This window comes from Haliotis rubra, unplaced genomic scaffold (assembly GCF_003918875.1).
Source record: "Haliotis rubra isolate DU_JTF1 unplaced genomic scaffold, ASM391887v1 Scf25, whole genome shotgun sequence".
In the NCBI taxonomy this organism is placed as follows: Eukaryota; Metazoa; Mollusca; class Gastropoda; order Lepetellida; family Haliotidae; genus Haliotis; species Haliotis rubra.
In genome coordinates, this window is record NW_025766558.1 from 3,455,318 (window position 1) to 3,478,679 (window position 23,362).

At 40.3% G+C, this 23,362-nt stretch overlaps 1 protein-coding gene and 1 long non-coding RNA gene across 2 annotated transcripts in view; both read left to right on the top strand.

Moving 5' to 3' along the window:
* Positions 1–19,548, top strand: part of LOC124279320 — a 39,714-nt gene extending 20,166 nt beyond the window's left edge. Inside the window, 28 exon segments of the mRNA XM_046715132.1 lie at positions 105–151; positions 4,350–4,415; positions 4,740–4,892; positions 5,019–5,190; positions 5,996–6,250; positions 6,519–6,739; positions 7,309–7,414; positions 7,587–7,703; positions 8,270–8,472; positions 8,711–8,987; positions 9,700–9,886; positions 10,046–10,220; positions 10,222–10,261; positions 10,572–10,804; positions 10,979–11,132; positions 11,257–11,435; positions 11,643–11,780; positions 11,865–12,030; positions 12,747–12,886; positions 13,433–13,580; positions 13,686–13,880; positions 13,995–14,198; positions 15,445–16,194; positions 16,647–16,859; positions 17,374–17,469; positions 18,246–18,559; positions 18,690–18,885; positions 19,152–19,548. Coding sequence (XP_046571088.1) covers positions 105–151; positions 4,350–4,415; positions 4,740–4,892; positions 5,019–5,190; positions 5,996–6,250; positions 6,519–6,739; positions 7,309–7,414; positions 7,587–7,703; positions 8,270–8,472; positions 8,711–8,987; positions 9,700–9,886; positions 10,046–10,220; positions 10,222–10,261; positions 10,572–10,804; positions 10,979–11,132; positions 11,257–11,435; positions 11,643–11,780; positions 11,865–12,030; positions 12,747–12,886; positions 13,433–13,580; positions 13,686–13,880; positions 13,995–14,198; positions 15,445–16,194; positions 16,647–16,859; positions 17,374–17,469; positions 18,246–18,559; positions 18,690–18,885; positions 19,152–19,426 — 5,420 coding nt within the window. The 3' untranslated portion in view covers positions 19,427–19,548.
* On the top strand, positions 124–4,349 carry LOC124279454. Its single transcript, XR_006899377.1, has 3 exons — positions 124–151; positions 999–1,122; positions 4,185–4,349. It is a non-coding gene; the product is annotated as an uncharacterized LOC124279454 (long non-coding RNA).
* Positions 19,549–23,362: the final 3,814 nt, after the last annotated feature.

The following is a 23,362-nucleotide window of genomic DNA, read 5'->3' on the forward strand; positions in this document are numbered from 1 at the left end:
GAAGAGTGTATAAAAGTCTGTTTATCTGAACATAATTTTGACCAGACTATTTTGTAAAGCAGCGTAAATGCTTTAATTAGTGAGTAATGCTATTTTCATTGCAGGACTTCATAATGAGACAACAAGCAAGACCAGCACTCGAGATGCACCTGTAAGTATACCCAACTTTCTCCTCTGAAAGTGTGTCACGAGAACACACTGACGATTCATTCATTGTACATAGCGTAAATAAATTACACAATATGAAGTTGTCGGATTACAACGATTACATATTATTGCAAATATCCATTCAGGCTATTTCTTCTGCATGTTCACTTTTTGAGGTTTCAAATCACGAACTATGAAAGATCTTTTTAACAATATCAATTCTCATTTAGTTATTGTATTTTTGAAAGAAATAGATTTGTTACATGATTTGTAAATAGATAAATATGTGATAATTGGAAGTTTAAATTGGTAACTTACATTGTGAGTGGCTGTATCCTCAAAGGGGGTTAAAGTACTGTAAAATTATTGTCCTCTGAAATACGTAGGTCCACAAACATTCAAAGTAAACTGAAACTCTCCATTATTTTTAATCGTAGAAAATGTGTGTTTTTAAATGTATGGCTAGATTTGTCAAAGTTGCTAACATCTGAAGGGATGGCGTAAATCCAGCTAGGGTCCATGTAGGAAGCAAATGTAATGTAAGTCCCCATGGTCCCTAGTATGGTGATCTACCTTCAGTTGTTGGCTATCTATAGCCAGTGTTTACATTGTCTTGTCATTTCTAATTTAAATGTTTTAGATTTCATAACTAGTTTTAAATGGATATCTGTGATATACTAGTAGTTTTACTGTTCTTCGTCAACAGGCTTCTATTTTTTTTTTTACTGATATATGATATAATGATAAATTGTGCTCGTCACGATATGGCTGAAATATTGCCGATGTGACGATAAACAATGACTCACTCACTAGCTCACTTTTTGATATTGTATCATACACTCTGGCATTAGTGTGTTCCTGATCCGATCTACCAAGCGTCCACATCCATGTATGTAGCCTACTGGGAAGTGACTGGTTTCAACATTTCTTACACTGATGTCCAGATATCTATTGAAAGAAAATTCCATGGGTCAGGTATATAATCTTATCATTACCTTTTTTACAGCCCACAATGCATTTTTGTTGTTTTAACTTTTACTTTTGATAATTTACCTCATCCATATGCACCATCTAATAGGGGATAAACTCTTGCGCTAACAGAATCTTTGATTTGGGGAATTCGTTTTTGAATTTAAACCTAATGTCTAACTATTTTGAAAGACATGGATAAATTGCAAGGTCATGTAATCTGATAAACTTCGTATCCACATATGATATATATGCAAAATAGGTCAATACACGAACTACTTTCACAAACCTCCATATACACCATGCGAATACTAAAACGTTTAACATTTCAATGATGACGTCGTCGCGAGTTTGGTCACAACCATATGCCGCCGTCATGAACGACCTTCATCTTGGTGTACCGCTAAGAATTATCACGCGAATGCTGGATTCTCTTCATATAAATTCCCGTACGTTTTGCCTCTTTTTTAGTGTAATTTTAAGACTGACAGCATATGATAAGAGAATATAAACCTTGAGTTTATCCATACTGAGTCAAAAAAGAAACTTAACAAAATGTAATTTGAAAAATAATGAATAATTTTTCTCTGATGATACATCTATGTATCCGAAATGGGATCCCTATCTTTCGACTCTAGAAAAACGTTAGCAAAACTCATTCAAACCCTTCCATTCGTCGTGCAAATGACGTTAGTGCCAAATATACTGAGTCAAAAAAGAAACTTCACAAAATGTAATTTGAAAATAATGAATAATTTTTCTCTGATGATACATCTATGTATCCGAAATGGGATCCCTATCTTTCTACTCTAGAAAAACGTTAGCAAAACTCATTCGTCGTGCAAATGACGTTAGTGCCAAATATACTGAGTCAAAAAAGAAACTTCACAAAATATAATTTGAAAAATAATGAATAATTTTTCTCTGATGATACATCTATGTATCCGAAATGGGATCCCTATCTTTCGACTCTAGAAAAACGTTAGCAAAACTCATTCGTCGTGCAAATGACGTTAGTGCAAAATATACTGAGTCAAAAAAGAAACTTCACAAAGTGAAATTTGAAAAATAATGAATAATTTTTCTCTGATGATACATCTATGTATCCGAAATGGGATCCCTATCTTTCGACTCTAGAAAAACGTTAGCAAAACTCATTCAAACCCTTCCATTCGTCGTGCAAATGACGTTAGTGCCAAATCAGGTTTTGCACGTGCAATCGATCACGTGATCTTCGCATCGAAGTTTTCTTCATATGCACGTGTTTGCATTGGCCTCAAGAATTGAAAAAACACTTTTAAACCACAGTTCTAACGGTACTTGAAATGCCACGATTGTCAAATGTGCAACGTGAACGTGCCGTTGACATGTTGCAAGCGGGAAGATCAGTTATTGACGTCGCAAGAGCAATGGGATGCAGCCGTCGTACTGTGTATGACTTGCGAGGTCGTCTACAACAAACTGGCACCACTTCTGATCGCCCAAGGTCGGGTCGTCCACGTGTGACGTCACGAGCAGAAGACCGTCAAATCGTCCTACGTCACCTACGTGACAGATTTCTGCCGGCTACACGAACCAGGGCTGAGATGTTTGGAAGGTCGACTGTCCTCACAGACCATTCGAAATCGGTTGCGGGCTGCCAATCTCCATTCTCGACGTCCATATCGTGGGCCAATATTGACGCCGTTTCATCAACGTCAACGTCTGCTGTGGGCCCAACGTCACCTCCGATGGACCCAGAGAGACTGGAATCGAGTCATCTTTAGCGATGAATCCAGGTTTACCCTCAGATTCGCGGACGGCAGGCATAGAGTCTGGAGACGACGTCGTGAACGGTATGCCCAATGTTATGTAGGGGGCGAAAGTTGAATGGTGTGGGGTGCTTTTTTGTGGGAACAACCGTTCCCGACTTCTGGTCATCCGTAGAAACCTCACAGCTGCTGCTTACCGCGACCAGGTGCTCACCCCCTGAACTCGTTCCTTTCATGGCGGCTCATGGCCGAGGTCTACAGTTCCAGCATGATAATGCTCGGCCGCATTCCGCGATGTTGACACGAAATTTCCTTCAAAACGCTGGAATCAACGTCATGACTGGCCATCGAGGTCCCCTGACCTTAATCCAAAAGAACACGTTTGGGATGCACTTGGGAGAAGGCTTCGTGGTCTTAGGAACCAACCTCAGAATTTGCAGGAACTTGGCGCTGCCTTGCAAGAGCAATGGCGCAGAATCCCCAACCACGTGTTCACAAGCATCAGGCAGTCGATGAGGAGACGGTGTTTGGCAGTGGTGAATGCGCGGGGCGGTCATACACGATATTGAACTGAGAAATCTTGCATTTTTATTCTTGACATTTTGTATACCCATGTTTTGGAACGGCGGTGTAGCCTAATGGAACTGATTATGCCACTGTCAGTGTATCGAATACATCACACAGATCTCAGCAATGAAATAATAACAATTTAACCATCTTACCATCTCTTGTTCTTTTATAGTGCCCTGAAGAAAGACTGTGAAGTTTCTTTTTTGACTCAGTATATATTAGGAATAAAAATATGTATAATGCTCGTCAAAGGGTCGTAATATACACGTTTTATTCTTAATATATGATATTAATGATACGGAAACACACATAAACAAATTGGCAGCAGTGAGTTCTTCGAGGAAGGCACAAATCCTCTTCAGATGTTTCACCCACTCCATGTAATCAGTGATGACACCATCGGTGCAGGCTTCAGCACCCTTTAGGTTGGCTGTAATGTCCTTGTTGACACTCTGGAAGATTTTTAGAACTTTTAAAACCACTTACTTTCTTTTCAATAAACCATGGAAGATGGTATTTATGTAATGGTTGACCAGGTATTTGCCAAAAGGCCTCGACTGAAATTTCTTTGAGAATTCTCTTAGAATTTTCATCAAAATGTTCTTTCACAGGATTTTACTGCCAAACTCAAAATATGATTTCGATATGAATTTGGTTTGTACGGAAAAGATTCCATACATATCTTGGACATTTCTTACAATTTTACACATGACCTTAAAGCCTAAGATACTCACAATTTATCAACAGATGATCTGTGGCACACTGTAGATGGGTACACAAGTCTAGGAGTCGCTGACAATGCAGCGTTAAGTGGACTTTCTCTTGACCCTGGACACACTTACAGGGCTGCCGTCATGTTCTGTGTCGTGAGAGTCTGCACCAGGCCCGTGCACAGCAATGGTGTGACTGTAGTTCCCCATCCCCCCTGTAGCTGGGGGCATCAACATTACATACTCCGAGACAGAGATCTCGTCACAAGTGAGCACAATGGTAGCCAGTTATGTTATGAGGGAATGTCCAGAACTATAGTTTCAGCTATGGGAAATATACATGGATCTTACGGAAAGATGATAGCTCTTCCATATACTCCATACAGTGTTGACATACTGGCCTAAGGTCTAACATTGAGACATCATTACTTACAGTCGCATTAATTCAAAAGTCCATCATGTCCATATTACAGTGTTTCAACAAACTGATCATCAATCATAAAGGAATCACCTGCAAATGTTCTACTTTTCATGGGTTATTGTATGATGGAACAAAAAATACAAGTTGCACTTTCCTGTATTCTTTGCATAGCTGGAGGTTGCAATGGATCGTTTCCGCGATCGCGACATACCTGCTACGTCTGAGTCGTATGCTGTGATGGAAAGGTATGAGTGGAGTTTGGTCGATCCTGGACTCCTCACCGAGTGGGCACCTGTGGCCAATCTGACTCATCAAGGAAATCAGGTAACTTAAGGAAGACGAAATGCAATACGAAAAAACTAACGATCGCATGTATAAAACACCGTTTTGATTTCAACATGACACGATTCTTGATAATCACATGCATTTTTTGGTTTATCAACTGGTCAGGTTATATTCAAGATCAGCTTCTCCAGACCGCTAGACTTCAGCAAGTGCCGCCGGCTAGCCATCAGAGGGTACAACAAAGTAGGGCTCACTACCGCAGTGTCTGCTGATGTCAGAAACTGCTCTGCCTTTGATCCACCTCTGGTGAAGCCTTCACTTGTCATTGACGCCACTGGTTAGCTTTTTGAAATAACAGTATAATATTCATATGAAAAGTACATATGCCTCAGTAGGCTGCGTTTGGTAATATTATAAAACGTTATGTTGACTTGATATATTAGTGAACAAAAGCATTTGTTCCCAATAAATCATCTTTGATACTCTGTACAAGTTTCCCCCAAGATTTGATGGCTGCTATCTCATAATTTCTGCTGCCCAAAAAACCTCTTCCACGCACGTGTTATTTGCGGAAGGAGTGACTAGGCATGAGGAGAACATTCAAAACCTCAATCTGCAGCTGAAGCCTTTACCACGTGTCATGTTCCCCCAAAACACTCATTAGATATTTGAAATGACATTATAATATTCACTGAGTGTTTTTTTCCATAATCGCCAACACCTGAAAGGATGATGTAAATTCAGCTAGTGTCCATGCAGGTAGCAAAGGTACTTTAAGTCCCCATTGTCCCTATTGTGGTGATCAACCTTCATTTGTTAGCGATCTATAGCTTGTTTTTATGTTATGTTTTGTCCATATACTGCTATTAGTTTTAACTTTACATTCTAGTTTTAATTTTAACTTAGATAGACTTGTTCATTTACTATCCTTTGACGACAGGTTTTGTAATATACACATGTTCATTATCAACGTCAAGTTTGTTCTCGTCGCGATATGGCTGAAACACTGCCGATGTGACGTTAAGTATTAAATCACTCACTCACATTACTAGAAGCAAATGTCAATAAGGATTGATCTATTTCACTTTTTCGTCTTACTAGACACTTCCTTGCTTACCTGCATGCTATTCATTCCCTGGCAGGATCAAAGATTGCAGAAGGCATTGGGAACGACATCATCTTAGAACAAAATGCCCTCTGGCCCATGCTGGATGTCGACTATACTCCCTACAAAAACATCCTGTCAGCTGTGTGGCCAAGTCTACGTCACAGGAAGTACAAGTGGGCGGTGGTAGCTGGTAACAGGCTGGATCCTACATCTCACTTCAAGCGGCAGAGTGTAATGACTGTCTCTGACCCATGTGCCTTGGCCGATGTCATCAAGTGTGGCGAAACAGGTGAAGTTGTGATGAGCACAGATTATATGTCGGTGGCCTCACAATCATTTGTATGTAGTTTCTTGGTGATAACTGGAGTATATTCGTTTAAATTCAACTATTTTCTCAGTTCAAAATTACACAATTATTTTGCTACTTTCCACCATTTTCCATTTGCTTCAACAAGGTCATTTGGTGGGACACTGAACAATGGTCATAATGACTCATCTTTATAAAGAAAATTCTGCACTGAATCCCGTACTTTCATCGTGTTTTGTTCGTTGTCTAGGAAAGGAATTTGTCAACATACACTTTGACCAGAGAGAAGAACTCTCCCATGGACAGAGGCTCTACGTCTGTATTCATGCTGATGAGATGGAAGTGAGGTATGAGAAGTGGCCAACTGTCTTGGAAGAGGTGAATGCGTGCAGTGACGGTATCACTGTTGACCTCACCCCACCATCTCCAGGCTCGATCACCATCCAGGGGCTAAAGGAAAACGTATATCAAGTATGTCAGATATTATTTACTTTTTCCTATCACCTATTCTATTGTATTTTGTAAACGTTTTATTTGTTTGCATTGGTAACAAAAATATGTTGCCTTGGTTGTTTCAAGTTATAATTGACTAATTTTTACATGTGTTTGTAACAGGCGCAACCGATGGTTCAAGATACACCCTCGATTTTGCAAACCCCTTGTGTGATAATGACTGGATAGTGTTTTGTGAACGAATGTTTATGATATAGTGGGCATCGTACTGTGGCCTTTGATTTAGCAAAGCTGTGTTGTGATTTTCAAAAGTGTTAAGTTATTTTTTTATGGGTTAGTAACATAACCTTAAGAATGGTGGTAGTCAAAAAGAGACGGTTGGGGACATATTGCAGCTATTGACTGGATATATTGAACGTTCTCTTCAAATGCTGATAGAATCTTTCCCGAAAACAAAAGTGACATACAAAGCAGTATTTTTGCAGACTGAGCTGTTATTTTCTGTTATTCCTATGAAGTGAATGTGTGTGTTTTAATATAAGAAGAAATAATGATCAATCATCCATGAACTTTCAATATTCTCACAGATCAGCACATCTGAGGTGAGGGTTGACTGGTCTGGTTTTATTGATGTGGAGGAGGAAGGATGGAGTTCACATGCGAGCGGCATCGCCTTCTATCATGTTGCATTAGGTAGGACAATATTGTATACTTAGATCTATGCCTCATAATTTGTGTAGATGTTCTTTTCTGATGTTAAATGTTCTGAGAGGGAGCTCAGGAACATGGACTTTGTACAACAGATTAGTATGTAAAGTATATTACTGTTTGCATTGCTGAACTTACAAACGAGTTCATGTGACAGGGTCTATGCCAGGAGAGGAAGACATCAGAGAGTTCACAAATGTTGGACACCTCCACCACACCACACTGTCAGGTCTTCAACTACAGGACGGACACGTCGTCTATGCTACTGTCAGAGGTACATGGTCTAGGACAAGTGTTTCAGTTGATCTATATTACAAATTTATCAGTTATGCCCATTTACAAAATGTATATGTGCTTCTTTTGCAACAGACCTAATTATACTACAATTGACATAAGTATATCTGTTCATTTCTGTAGAATGATTCTAAGTATGGTTTATATGTTTACAGCTACCGACTTTGTCAACCAACACACAACAATATCTTCATCAGGTTTTGTCACAGACTCTACTCCACCCTATCACACGGACAAGAACATACAAGTTGAATCAAGATACATCACATCGCCTGTCCTCCCAGTGTGGTACGTGTCGTTGATGTATAAACTTGTTAAAACAACAGTTTTTCTTCTTTAGTCTTTACATAAAAGAAACATACAGTGTGATTATTGCTCATACAACATGTAAATCTGTACACAAATATGTGTTCCGTCAGATGACCTATTTCAGTTTATCAAAGACACCATTGTGTCAATGATATCCAGCCATAATCGAAACTTTCACATCAGTACTGAACTTTTACTTTGAATATCGATAGTGTTCCATGATATCATTACAATGAGTGACGTTTTGTGCTGCGTTGCATTTCAGCTGGGAGGGTGTGTTTGTGGACGAAGAGAGTGGAGTCAAACATTTTGATGTTTATGTTGGAAGTAGACCGGGGCACCAGGACATCTTGGTATTGGGAAGAGTAGAGGAACTTTGTACAGAACTTGACCTTTCCCAAACAATGAAAGATGGTCACAGTGTGTATGTTACTGTGAAGGTGAATGTCATTTTGTCATAAAACTCTCGAAAACTTTGGCTTTTAGTCAATATTATAGGCGTTAGGAGTTTAAAAAAAAAAAGATCAAATGAGTTATCAAAGCGCATGGTCTTAAATCATCAAAGAAGACCTGGTCTTCGTGTCCCCTGAAAGCATAAGTGTATATCACACAATGCAAGCCTTTCATTCATCAGTGTATGCGGTGTTGATGTATGTTTTGTTTTTCTCTGCTCTGCAGGCCTACAACAAAGTGAGCCTCACCGCATTCATCACGTCACATGCCCTGGAAGTGGATACAACGCCCCCTTCTGTCGGTCACGTGTTTGATGGAAGATCATCAGCTAGTTCAGCAGAGATGAAGGATGAAGATTACATTACCAGGATGGAGGACATGGGAGCCCATTGGGAGGGGTTTTCTGATCCCCATTCTGCCGTTTCTCACTTCTTGGTCAAGGTTGGGACCTGCGCTGGATGTGAGGACACAGTAACGGAATTTGATGCAGGTGCAAGCACAGGTGGGTTAGATCGGGTAGGTGAGGTGTACAAACTGATAGGTCACGAGAAAATTAGGTCTCCGTCCTCTACACAAACTTACAGCCAGTTACAACATACTGTTTCTGTAACCCCTGCATGACCATAACGTAAAACTGATAGTTTAGTAACACAAACAGTTGAAACCGACATGAACGTCTTTTAAAGTATAATGACGTTAATGTATTTGTATTCAAAAGAAACTGTATTAAAACAATTAAAACAAGTGGTGTTAAATGATGTTCATTGGTTTGCAGTAATCAGTAATCAGTTAACAGCTGAATTGTCAATCAACTGTGACATTCGAGGGTCAGAGTAAAGTAAGGAAGATAAGGTGTTAATATTTTGTCGCTATAAGCAGTGCTTGCTATTTTGTTTACTTTATTCCCTATTTGAAACATGAATATGAAATTTTGGAGGCCAGCTTCTTTAGCTGCTGAGAGTCTTAAACTAAATCCAACCTCAATTTGTGTACTTCAAGACTGTAAATCCAATGTTTCAATGCAACGTGACTGAGTGCTTTGTTTTCTTTCCGTTTCAAACACTATGTTAATGGCTCGTTATCGTTTTCCCAAATTCTGCTCCCAATTCCATCAATTTCCGAAACTAAAGCTTAGGATTTACCATTTGTTTCCGAACCCACAATGTTATACTGAATGCAACTATGATATAACAAACTTGTAATATTTTTTCCAGATGTAGTCTTCCATCACATTATGTTCGCTGAGGGTGTCAGGTATTACGTGACAGTGACAGCTTGTAACATGGCGGGACTGTGCAGCAGCGCAACATCTGATGGTGTTATCCTAGATCAAAGTCCTCCTGTCCCTGGCAGCGTCATGGACGGCACACAAGACCGAGACTCCCAGTACCAGGCATCCAGGTCGGCTCATGTTCCTGCTTATAATATCAATGTTTATTACCTTATAATATGTGTTATAAATCATTATGCCTAGCAATATATACTCCCTTGTATCATCCGGAGACCATTACAACACCAAAATGCACTTGTGCGTATGTGTAATTATGTTTCTATTCATAGAACGTTCCTTGGCTGCAAGTGGCATGGGTTCCAGGACACAGAGTCAGGTCTGGACCACTATGAGTGGCAGGTGGGGACCACACCAGGAGACAGTGACATTTTCTTATCACAACATGCTGCCCTTAAAGAGATGGCATTCCTCACACTGAACGAAAGTCAGATGCTCCCCATCGGAAAAAAAGATGTATATAACAGTTAGAGCGTTCAACAAAGCAGGTATAAATGGTGTAGAGATTCATTATTAATAATACCAATTTCAACTTATAAACATTCTTTTCTCTGCCTTCAAATCCTTTTATCTTTTATAGCACCGACAGTGATGAATATTCTATCCGAAAACATAAGCCTCAATGTTTTAAATAATTATCACATTCTTCAGGGAAGGCAGTTTCATACAATTCTACTAATGCTACCTTTATAATGAAGTCATGTCACCATGAAGTTTATGTCATTTTCGTTTCTCTATACTTAGACAGGCGATGAATGTGGTATTGTATGTTGGTATTTTATGTGCTTATGACTCTAGGGGTGTTCACCACATCAACATCAAATGGCTTCATCATTGACAACAGCGCACCTGAAGTTGTGAAGGCCCCTGATCTTGTGGAAGGTCAGGGGTCCTTGGTTGTCATGACACTGATAAGTAGGTCCACTGCGAAAGTCAGCTGGGAGGTGAAGGACGAGGAGTCTTCCATAGAGAAGCAGTACATCTCAATCTCCTCTCATCAGCTAGGGGAGTTCAATTCTTCCTTGATGGAGGTGAGAGTCAACTGTAAGGTGTTAAGAGGGCCTATGTAATATCACTCCCTGAAAACAGGAAAGTAACAAAGATTCCAATCGCTTTAATGCTTGGTAAAGAACGTGTGTTATTGCATAATGCTATCTGCCTCAAGTATTTAACAACCTAACCCAGAAGCCCCTTTTTGCCTTCAGATACCAGGACCTTTGAGAGAATATACTTTCACACAGCTGAATCTTCATGATGGAAGTCATTACATTGTGAAGGTTATATCATGCAACATGGCTGGTCTCTGTACACAGAGTCAGACTGGAGGCATCTTGGTCGACAGCTCCGTACCAACAACAGGTAAGTAAATATTTATCATAAACATGGTTCTGAACATAATTTCCTGTAGACAATAATTTGTATTCTCTTTGCAACGACATTAAACTCAAAATCATATTCATCTAATTCGAGCTCACCTTTGCAGGGGTTCTTGCTGTACAAACGGACCATGCTGCCAAATTGTCAAGGAATCAGTCCAGTTGGATGACTTGGACAAGAACCAGTCTTAGCCTTGCTTGGCTTGGGTTTGCTGATCTACACTCTGGCATAGACCATTACATAACTACAGTGGGCTCCAGACCATTTGCTGCCGACTTAGCACAGGTTTCGTCATTTGTGAAACTGTATCATGAATTGCACCGTCCTGAAGTTTTCAGTGTTTATAGTTCAGAGTTCAGTGGATCTGATTCCGGTTTCATATGTCATATCATAGTACAAGATGTACTGTATGTAATATCTCATGGAATATATGTTTTGCAGGATATTAACGGTATGGTTTATCTGAATGTATTTATTGTGCACGATATCCAGGACCCGCTGGTGAAGGTATACCACAACATCAGTGGAGTGGACCTGGAGGATGAGGGAATTGTGCAGACATTCAACATCAGTACCAAGGACTTGTCTTCTAGATCTTCTGTATTCGTCACCATGTGGGCAGTAAACGGTGTAAGTACAAGATGACTTTCCTTGTTGTCAGATGTCATTTACATTCCTTCCTTCCTTTGTTGTTCAGTTCGTTTGGTTATTCAGGTGGGCCTTAAGAGCAGCCCCCTCGATTCCGAGCTGGTTCTGGGAGAAGGAGGCGAGCTAGAGTTGGTGAGACGGTGCAGCTCCTACAACTGTGAGGGACACTGTGTCTGTGCTGCCCAGGACAGGACATGTGGCAGTAGTCAAGGGTGCAGAATTTTGGACAATGGTATGCTTATATAGTGTAAGAGCGATCAGACCTATATCAAAGTGAAACTAACAAAACACCATATCCTAATTTTGTGTCGCACAATATTACAATTTAAACCACTGAGAGACCATGCCCATTACATTACGTTTTTCCAGGCATGGGGAATTCTTCACTGACAGTCATAGACACCACTGATCTGAAATCTCTTAAATCTCCTGTGTTGGGGAATGACGTGGACTTCTCTCCCTTTGACTCATTCCTTGCAGCATCATGGACGGTAACCAACACACAATCCACACAACCCGTGAGGTCAGTTACACCGTCTTCTTGAATTCTGCCACATCCTTCACTTATATTATATCGACATAGATAAAGCCCGCCAATGTTCTTTGCAGGTACGAGTTCAGTGCCGGGCATTCAAGTGGGACATACCCGACAGGAATATATACGGAAAGTATCGAACGAGTGTGGTTTGATACAGGACCTTTAATGTCTGCAGTCATAACTCTACCCAAAGGTACGAGGGTAGATCGTTTTATGTTGATCCGCGTTCATTTGATGTTATCTTTATGATGAAGTGTATATCGGGATGTTCACAATATATATTCCAGACAACGGTACAAGAATTTGTATCGAAACGTTATAATCGCAAAATGAAAGAAGTTGTTATCCATAAAGTTTGTCTATCCTCACATGTAATCTTAGCTGTGAAGTTTGTATTGGAATGTTCACAGGGCGTGAGCTGACACCAGGACTCAGCTACAGTGTATTTGTGCGGGCATGGTATGACGAGAACACATACAACATCTACAAATCCGATGGCGTCCTCATTGATATTACAGCACCAAGAACAACTTCACTGCAAGGAACAGCGGTGGGTGACTTGAGGAATACCCTTTCTAAATCCATGCAAATTCCATCACTTGTGAACCAGACAACACGTATCAAGTACATAATGGCATGATTATCCACATATAAATTAACATGATCGGACTTTTGATTAACAAATGTCAACATTCAGTTACAATGCGCCAAGAGGATAGAACTATTTTGCTTCGAAGTCACCATTCAATGGTTTTCTTGTAATATGCTATGATTAGGATTACGTTTTCTCAGTAAAGTTTAGATGGAAGTGCTGTTGGGTCCTTCCGACAATTTACACTTTTCAGAGGGGTACACACAGTGCGTCATTTAGACTACCAGTTGTTCGATGGCTTAGTGTGATAAATAGCGAACCATGTGTCCTGGCGATTAGATGCCTGACTCCGAGAGTGTTGATTCGAATCCGAATGGGACACAACCTAACATATAACTTTGAATCAGTATTTTGCTGAGAAAGTGTCATTCGAAATGTAACATTTGTTATCTTTGATCACTTTCTGAATGGTATCCAATGTGTATCCAATGATGTTTTTCATAGGTGAAAGAACACATGGAATCTGGAGACAGGAAGGACATCGACTACCAGCATCGCGTAGATAGGATATACCTGAGCTGGAACAATGTACTGATGGACACACAGTCAAGACTCCTGAAATACAGGGCTTACACAAGTACTTCACCTGGCGGTATGTCTCCAGACCATGGTAGCTCAGGACAACCAAAGTATTTGTTTCAGTTCTGTCACATAAATCTGAATTCTCAAAAATAAAATCTAACTGGGCCTGTTCCAGGTTACAGCATACATGCGTCGTCTGACATGACTGCCACGAACTGCACAGTGTCTGGGTTGTCTCTGGAATCGGGAACAACATACTACTCTAATATCCTTGCATATAACGAAGCAGGACTGGTTGCCTGGGCATTCTCAGATGGGGTGCAGATTGATGTCACGGCACCAGTAGCAGGGACTGTAGAAGATGGAGACGGTAGGCATAGGATTTCTGTACCATTCAGCCATGAAAGAATATAGAATATAAATTGTAAGTGGCATGTCATATTAAGTCGGTCAACATAATTTCATCTTTCCTGTCACTGTCCAGGTTCCGGTGATGTTGACTACCAGTCCTCCCAGACACAGGTATCTGCCTCCTGGTTTGGGTTTGCTGACAAGGATTCCACAATCAGCAAGTATGTCTGGTGTGTTGGTTCAACCAATGATCCATCTGGATGCAGCATCGTGGATTGGCAGGATGTGGGGCTACACACATCAGCAAGAGCACGCCTTGAATCACCACTTCCTAATGGTAGGAACATGAATATTTGATCGGATTGATTTTGAAGGATAATACAGCTTAACCTTGGACATGAATATATCGAGTTACACGATACAAAGACATTGTGCATTTAAAGCAATTTCATTATTTATTCATTCATAGAACAAAACTGCAAACATTGTAAGACTTTATCACCAAATGCAACTTGGTGATCAATTCTGTCAGCCATGTGGTTATCGTGTATATATATCATTCATTCAGAACTTTTGGAACATAGAAACATGTCGAGCGGAATCCACCATGTGCAGGTTCTAAACTTCGATATAGTAATAGTAAAATTTCGTGTCGAATGTTTGTGACCGGGAGAGTATGGTACAAGTCAAAATAAGAAATTGTAATCCGAACACGTTTAATAGCACAAATTTTCAGGAGTCGTATGACGCTCTTTGATATCTTTGAAAAAGCCATCCTCAGTTGTTCTGAAATGGAGAAGCTGCTGGAATATTGGTGACACAAAGAGGAAGTTGGCTAGTATTCTATAGGAAATACGGCAAATGCAAATATTTTTACATGTGTACCTTAAACATTTCGTAACTGACATAATTAGTCATATTAAATAAATAATGTCGACGTTAACTGCTTCTGCATTTTTGTTCACATACATTTGACCGGAATGCCAGTCCTTTAAACTTAGAAATGACAAGTCTTTATAGATGATCAACTTCTTTATTGTATAATAGCGACGTCTCGGTATAGATACTTGAAAACGGTATTATCATCCATACCGAAACGTCGATATTATACAATAAAGAAGTTGATCGTCCATAAACACTTGTCACCGGTGAAGGTCCGGGTTAGAATATTGATCTTCAGTACCACATGCTTGTGTAAGAGGCGGCTAACGGGATCGGGTGGTCAGGCTCGCTGACTTGGTTGACACATGTAATCGGTTCCCAATTGCGCAGGTCAATGCTCATGTTGTTGATCACTGGATTCTCTGGTCCAAACCACGTCATATAGCTGGACTATTGCTGAGTGCGGCGTAAAACCTAAATTCGCTCACTCACGCCATAAAGACTTGTCATTCCTATTACTTGCAACGCCTAGAATGCCTCTCAAACAGTTCTTTTAAACTTCATATAACATTTGATGCCTTTCAAATGCACTTCAGCTTCACTTTAAAGCAGACATTTGTTGACTTGTTGTCTATGCTATGCTATGACCAATTTTGGAAAATATCACTGGTGGTTATGACTTTTTTGGTTATTATTGACAGGAATACAAGTATGGGCGAAGGTTTATGCAGTAGACGTTGTTGGCCACACATCTACGGTGGTTGTATCAGATGGGGTCAGCATTGATTCATCGCCACCTGAAGTTAAGGACATTGCCTATCTAGGGGAAAATCTGGTGTCCAATCCCTCCTTTGAGGAAAGCACTAGCCAATCCACTGACTGTCATCCTGAACTACCTTCATGGAAGGCTGGGAGGCACTCCTGCATCAGGCTACTGACACCTGGTGTTCACCATGCCACACACGGGAAGACAATAGTTTCTGTACGAGGCAGCATACAGCAGAATGTCATGAACCTTGACGTTGGCAGCAGATATAAAGCCACCATCCATGTTGGGTATCCTTTGGACATTACTGTCAACCAGAAAGTAGCAGAAGGTTTCATATCGTTTGGGAATGACGTCTTTACCTTCAGCCTCGATCCACACCTATGTGTAGACTCGTGTTATGGTACAGATGGACGAGTCATTCTGTGGAGCCAGTATAGCTTCAGTTTCCTGGCACAGAACGCCACAACACCGCTGAAGATTGGGACGTCTTCAATCAGCATGGAAATGGCCCTGGATCACGTGTTGTTGCAAAGAGTGGATCATGTAGGGAATGCAGATACTCTGGAAACAGAAAGTAACGTCAAGATTCAAGCTGTCTTCCGGAAACACTGGTCATCAGTCCATGTATCTTGGCACTTTCATGATGGAGAGTCTCCACTTGTAGAATACACAATGGCTGCGGGTGCGTTTTGCAGAAACAAATGTCATATAAGTCTATATCTTGTTCGCTTAACCCCTTGTGTGTGTGTGTTTGTGTGTGTATGTATGTATGTGATTCGAAAATCCAGAGTGAGTGAGTTTAGTTTTACGCCACTCTCAGCAATATTCCAGCTATATGGCGGCCGAGAAGTGTAGAACGTCCAAATACTAAGAACTATAGTTTTACTGTGTCGTGATTAATTGGTGTATTGTTATTAGTAACATGTAGAACTGGTAGTTAAATGTGCAGAACATGCCTGGGAATATCACTGACACCTGGTGGCATCACCTTACTATAACATCAATCAATATACAGGCAGATTTCAGTTTAGAAGCATCGAGCCTATTTTTATGTGACAATGATGTAATCGTAACGATAATGAGCGTGAACATTACTCAAATTAGTGCAATGCCAATGAAATACGTTTCTGAAAGGTACTGTCCCCGGAGGAACTCAGGTGCAGGGCTTTAAGAGTGTTGGCCGACACGCACATGGAACTCTGTCAGGTCTGAGACTGTCCCACAAACAGAAACTGTTCCTGACCATCACTGCCAGGAATGCTGCTGGTCTCACAACCGTCTCCCGCCCTGACCCCATCACTGTCGACATGACCCCGCCGGTGTTCTCTCACATCAATGATGGATACGGTAAAGTGAAATACTTGTGGTTCTGTCAAACTATACTACAAACAAAAAGTATGGGAACACTCCAAAATATTTAATGGTCATATATAAACTTAAACGTGGTGAGGTCATTTTATTCTCTAAGGTAAATGCAACTTGTTGTGTGCATAATTGACCCTTTAAACGACATGTTGGAACATACAGTGAAGCAAGTGATTCAATATTTGTTGAGTTTGAGTGAAATGAAACATTGCCGAAAACATAAAAAAACAGGGTTTTGAAACACACCAGCACCATGTTTGATTCCAACCCCCCAAACCCAACAACCTTTTGCACGTGGAAGAAAGACTTTTAGGGTGTTCCCATACTTTTTGTTTTTAGTATACTTTCAAAATAGACACATAATACATCAGAGATAAACGAGACATATTTTTTTAAACGGTCGTACGATTGCATATATACAGTTAAAAATGGCCATTTTAACGTAAGTTGCAGCTAAAAACTGTTGAACATTAAGGATAATTTATTATTCGTTTAGGAATGGACATTGACTACCAGACTTTGGGCGTTGTGTACGTCAACTGGGCAGTCGAGGATGCTGAGTCGAGAATTCTGCACTGTAGCTGGGCAATAGGTATATATGATATCCCCAAAACAACAGCAGTTACTGACGTGTCCTCAATAGCTGACGTGGTATTGTAAATATTCCCTAAGTTGTTTTGTTAACTGTTGTCATCTGTATTGTTCATTGAGCTTCGTTGTATTTGGGGAAGATAGCCCTCTGTCAAGAGATACTTGTCAAACGAGTCCATTGATGGAACATCGCTGACTAAATATACACAAACACAAGTCTAACAGGTGCCCTTTGTCAATTTGGTGTTTGGTTGTTATTTAACGCCCAATTCAGTAAACTTCGAGTTGTATGATTGAACTCTGTAAATGTTTGGAGTCTAGACTAGACAATCTAGTCATTGGTATCATAGTCCAGAAGCATGGGTTGATGAAGACCAATACATGGGGACTCCTTGTTCCGGGTTGAATGTATTCAACCTTAATCGGTTCATCACATGAATGATATGGAAAACCTCATATAACAATACCATGCCTCTTAATACAACCTGGTCTGAGCAAAAATGTTTGTGGCGCGCGCGCATGCACGCACGCAATGACACACCCACACACACACACGCACACACACACACACGCACGCACACACTATCCACTACGTGTGCGGACTTAGTCGACAGTAGTGTTTCACCTGTTCTACTATTTCATTCATTGCTTCACATTCGTCTTTTTTAGATTAAGTAAACGTTTATTGCTACAGCGATTTGTTTCTGATAAAACGTTTGATTGTGGACTGTTTAATACATGCATTAAAGACATTCTGAAAAGTAAGTGTTCTCCCAGGCACGACTCAAGGTAAAAGTGACATCAAGATGTTTGATTTGGTTCTCCGAAATCAAACAACAGCTAACTTTGACATCACAAACGTCAATATTAGCCTTCCTCTGAAGATATTCACAACGGTTCGTTGTATCAACAACGTGGGTTTGATGTCGTCAGCCGTCTCCGATGGCGTAACTCTGACACATGATCAACTAAAGCCTACAATGGCGGCCATCTTGGATGACAAAGTCAGGTACTTCCACCAACGTGGCCAATGCCTTAAAAACAACAGAGTTCGGATGCACTGGGCCCGGAATCATCTCCAGCCGACCGTGGTAAGTTTAACTGTCTTGCATCTATTTGGGTGTTACTGGAATCTGACACATGCCATTTAAGTTGAAATCATTCACTCTCAAACCACCGAGTTGTTAGCAATGACGTGTGCATGTTGACTCTACACTTCAGATTAAGGTAACAGATGAGTCCGGCACATATCAGACCAGAGTAGATACCAGTTATGAGTTCGCCTCCTTGTGTGGGCTGCACTTCAAGAACCTGGACTCTTACCCAGTTGCAGTATCTCAAGACAACGTGCTTGGGACACACGTGGAAACAACTCTTCTTAACCTTACCACCCATGGCAATCCTCCGACAATAAAAGGTTAAATTATTCTGTCGTATTTCAGCTTATTTCGCATTCAGTGAAAATGTAATTGTCTTTAAAGATAAAAACGTTTGTACTAAAATTAATTCAAGGATTATCGAACTTGTTATATGATGGGAATACATTATTACTATTTTTCATAGTCCCCATGGATAAGAAAGATGATTTGCAATGTTCAATGTCATGATACAGTTAAAACAATGCCAAGAGATGTGTCAAACCCCACTCTCTTACTCATAACCTAATTGGAAAAACATTTATAGGATTTTCTGCGATGGCTGTGTCTCGGAAAGGAAAGCACATCTTCCTGAACTGGGATGGGCTGTTCGACTCTCCTTGGAAGGATCTTCAATACGAGCTTCACATTGGAACAGTGGTTGGAGGAGCAGACATCTTGGAGGAGGTTCTCACGAAAAATCCTGAAATTACCTTGACCTTGATCTCATCCCATTCCCAACCAGAATCTCTATTTGCAGCTGTGGCCGCAATAGACCCGTGTGGTTATACTGCTCACTATCAGCAAGAAATAACACTTTAAACATGGCCACACATGGATGTATTAAACACATATATGTTAAGTATACACCGGCTTTATGAAACATATATGGAACAAAGATTTCTCTTTTTAAGGATACTTTATATTAATTTTCAATGTTTTTCAACATGTCAAATGAAACATATATTTATAATTGATGATTTAATCACGTGTTACTACACTGTATTCTGCAGCGTGACATGCAAGGCCTAAGCTGTTGGAAATAATGATGCGTAATGATGTACGTTTGTACATGATTAACAGTCATTTTAGATCACTTTGGATATTCACCTTAAACCATCATTCAGTAGTAGCGTCTTTTTGCATTGTTGTTGACGTCTTTTGGTAAAGATAAACAAACTCTACTGTCACGAAGTGTTGATTAAGACGTTCATTGATGCATGTATTTGTTGTATATCAAACAGTGACAATGAAGCACTATTGACTCAAATACATGTTTTTTTCATTTTAGCATTGCCGTGAACACAAATATCACAACTGAAACAATAACTATGTACCGTCTGGCCATATCCTCTTCTGTTCAAAAGAATAATGACCTAGTGTGAATTTACTTATGTTAGCAGTGTACACGATTCGTAGGGGAAACTATTTGCTATAGTCTTCACCTTTTCCTGGGAAACAACATATACTTGTATGTATTAAAGAAAAGCAGTTTACAACCATCCTATGTTAACCAGCCCTACGTGAGTAAGTGAGTGATTGACTGAGTGAGTGAGTGAGCTTTCACCCAAAATTCACGCTGACACATGCTGATATCGTAGCAACACTACACGCAACGTTAACGCAAACCCACGCATTTAGTTATGTCACTGGTAAGACATAACTATAAAAAACAGTATCCACGCTAGGGTTGCGACTTTATCACATCATGCGTATCAAACGCAGAGCACTGTAGAGTGATGGCACCAGGTTTGAGAGTGATCTTCCCCACATGTTTGAATGATCTTCCCCACGTGTGAGAGTGATCCTCCCCACGTGTGAGAGTGATCCTCCCCACGTGTGAGAGTGATCTTCCCCACGGATTGATCATAATGCAAAGCAAGATGTTCACCTGAACAAACATGAAAACATATTATAGTGGTCACTGTTCAAAGTTCAGAGAGGGAGGACTGAAGACTGGGTGTATGTGTGCACCGTTGTTCATTATGATATGTCAGTAACATTTTGGGGCGTTTGGGTGGCCACGTGCTCGTCACAGATTCCATTCCCGAATTGTTCACAGTGGTATTGTTTGAACATTTCTAATACCAACTTTAATACCGTGAACCATATTCACTCACTCATAATACAGTTGCCATAGTTTCTTCTCACGAAACATCACCAATGTCAGGATCAGTCATCAAAAGTGATCATTTAGCTGTGCAGATTTGCCTCCCTTTAACATCATGATCATAGATTTGTCCTAGTTGACATTGTTGGATTCTCTGAAGTTCCAAACATCTTTGAACGGCAACAAATCCATTGGCCTTGTCTGCTGACAAAGAAATACTTTAAATAATGCAACTGAGGTGAATCTCAAAACAGACGGTGCAGTTCATCGTTGTGTTTTATTTCAAGTTCAGGTTTGTAGATCAGAGGAAGGGCTTACTTTTTTAGTTTAATCAATTTAAATGATGATGATGATTTCATATCCCCATATTTCACACGTCATCTTAAAAAGGTCAGCATCTGTAGTATTGTTCACTCAGTAAGCTTGTCTCAGTGAGATGTCATTTGCTTTCATATTGATGAGATACCATGAACCTTTGACTATTGAAGGTAAGTAAATCTATGAACGTGTTGTAGACATGCATTTAACACATGGAAAAAGAAAATACATTTTGTTCAAATCTAGAGGTACTATTCTGGTTCATTTGGAGAGAGCAATGTCGACCGAGCACATCAGATTAATATATCTTTTGCATTTCCAAGAGACTTGCAAAGTTTTCACAAACACCATATGCCATACAAAATAAGCATGCACATGAGAATGAGTTTGATAATATTTACTCAAATACAGGCCATGTGCAATATGCTATCAAAATAACAATTCCGTCATATTTTATACAGAAATAACATCGTATAATATATGGTGTCATACAAACAAAATATATACAAAAAAATGAGCCATTGTATCAACTAAAATACGAATGAGGTTTTCATCCACCGCCGATGAATACATTTTGTTCAGAAGAAGTTTCCTGTAAATATCTCGTTGCACGAACCTCAGTCTTTACATGTCCTTACTGTTGTAACCATTTGCTATGTTATCATGAGGTTTTAGGTAGGTTTTGATGTCTGATTACACGGATACTAGTATATACTGTATGTAATTATCACGCTTTAAGTAAACAACACACACACAATCGAAACGTTTCAATTTACAATGGTTGGGTATATGAAAATAAACTATAACGAACACACGTGTTACAAGAACACAACTGCTACGGGATATATTTTACTGACGCCAATATGTTTGCACTCTTTAGTTTAGGTTTCGGACGAAAGAACCATAGTAAGTTTCATAAGTGCCAACAGGTGCTTGGGCTGTTATTGTCACGTGAACCTCTGATGTGATGCCAGGGACTTTGACTGTGACGTCGTTGTGACGTGTAGTATACAGATGCATGTAGTCGCTGTAGCCCTTGCTGGAGCCGACGCTGATGGTGTAGGTCAGGTGGTCTTTTCTGGGATAAAACACATCACCATAGAAAACCCTCACACTGCCAGGCCTCCATAGAACTAACGCTTCTCTTCCTGCGTATGTAAACATGATAAAACAATAAGCAATGGGCAAACTGACAACCACTCACTGATTATTCATCCGTAGTGTACGATTCCAGTGTTAATGTTCGTAATGTTTAAGCTACCTAACTTATATACATCCAGAAAAAACCCATTATGTACAGAAAACAACGATCATTAGACAATACACATAAACCTATAACAAACTTCTCAGAGGGGTACACAAAGTCCGCAGTCTAGACTACCAGTCGTCCCACTTCCAATTTTGTGGAAGTCGCGGTGGTTGAGCAGGTTAGGCGTCTGACTTCGTGTGCTGGCGATTACGTGCCTCACTCTGAGGGTGTGGGTTCGAATCCCTGATGGAACACAACCCAAAGAAGTACTAGAATTTGTACTTTACTAAGAAAGAGTAATCCCAAATATAACATACGTTCCATCATATCAGCAATGTTACTATGTGCCTATTTATTACTTTTTGTTGAGTTAGTTAATGTTATATCTTACAGTAGATATCTTACAGTATTCCTTAGGTAAACAGATCAGACAAATGATTCTACTACTCCTTCGGCAGATCATACAGTGAAACAACTCCATGTCTTCACAAAATGGTTCTTAGGACAAGGACGGACTATGGCAAACCAGAATGTATATTGTGTGTCATGGAGTATTGTATCGCATTTTCTTCAGACAAGAGGTGAAAAGCATTTTACATCGCATGTCCAAGTAAATTCAATAATATGAATCTATCACGTGGCAAGACGGCAACACTCCTCATGACAGTTCCACTGTACCTGTAAGTACTGGCGCTGTGCTGTCTACTGTGACAGATGCTGATACTGCTTCACTGACTTGCTGCCTCATGTTTACTGCATGAACCACGGCTGTGTAGCTTTCCCCGTCCTTCAGGCGCAAGCCTGACATTTCACAGTATCTCAGGGTGGTGTTCATCCATACATCCATGTCTTTTACTCGACATAGGTAGTGACTGACGGTGTCCTGGTCTGGCCAAGTCCACTGAAATGCGAGAGAGGACATGATAGACTGGGGGACGTCTTTCCCATGCTGGCTGTACCTGTTCTGCACCACTAATTCTACCACACTACCAGCAGCGGATGGTGGCCTGATGAGAATTTGTAGCTCGTTTGAAGAGACGAGAGTGTCCAATTCTACGTTGTTAGTGCACTGTATAGTCAT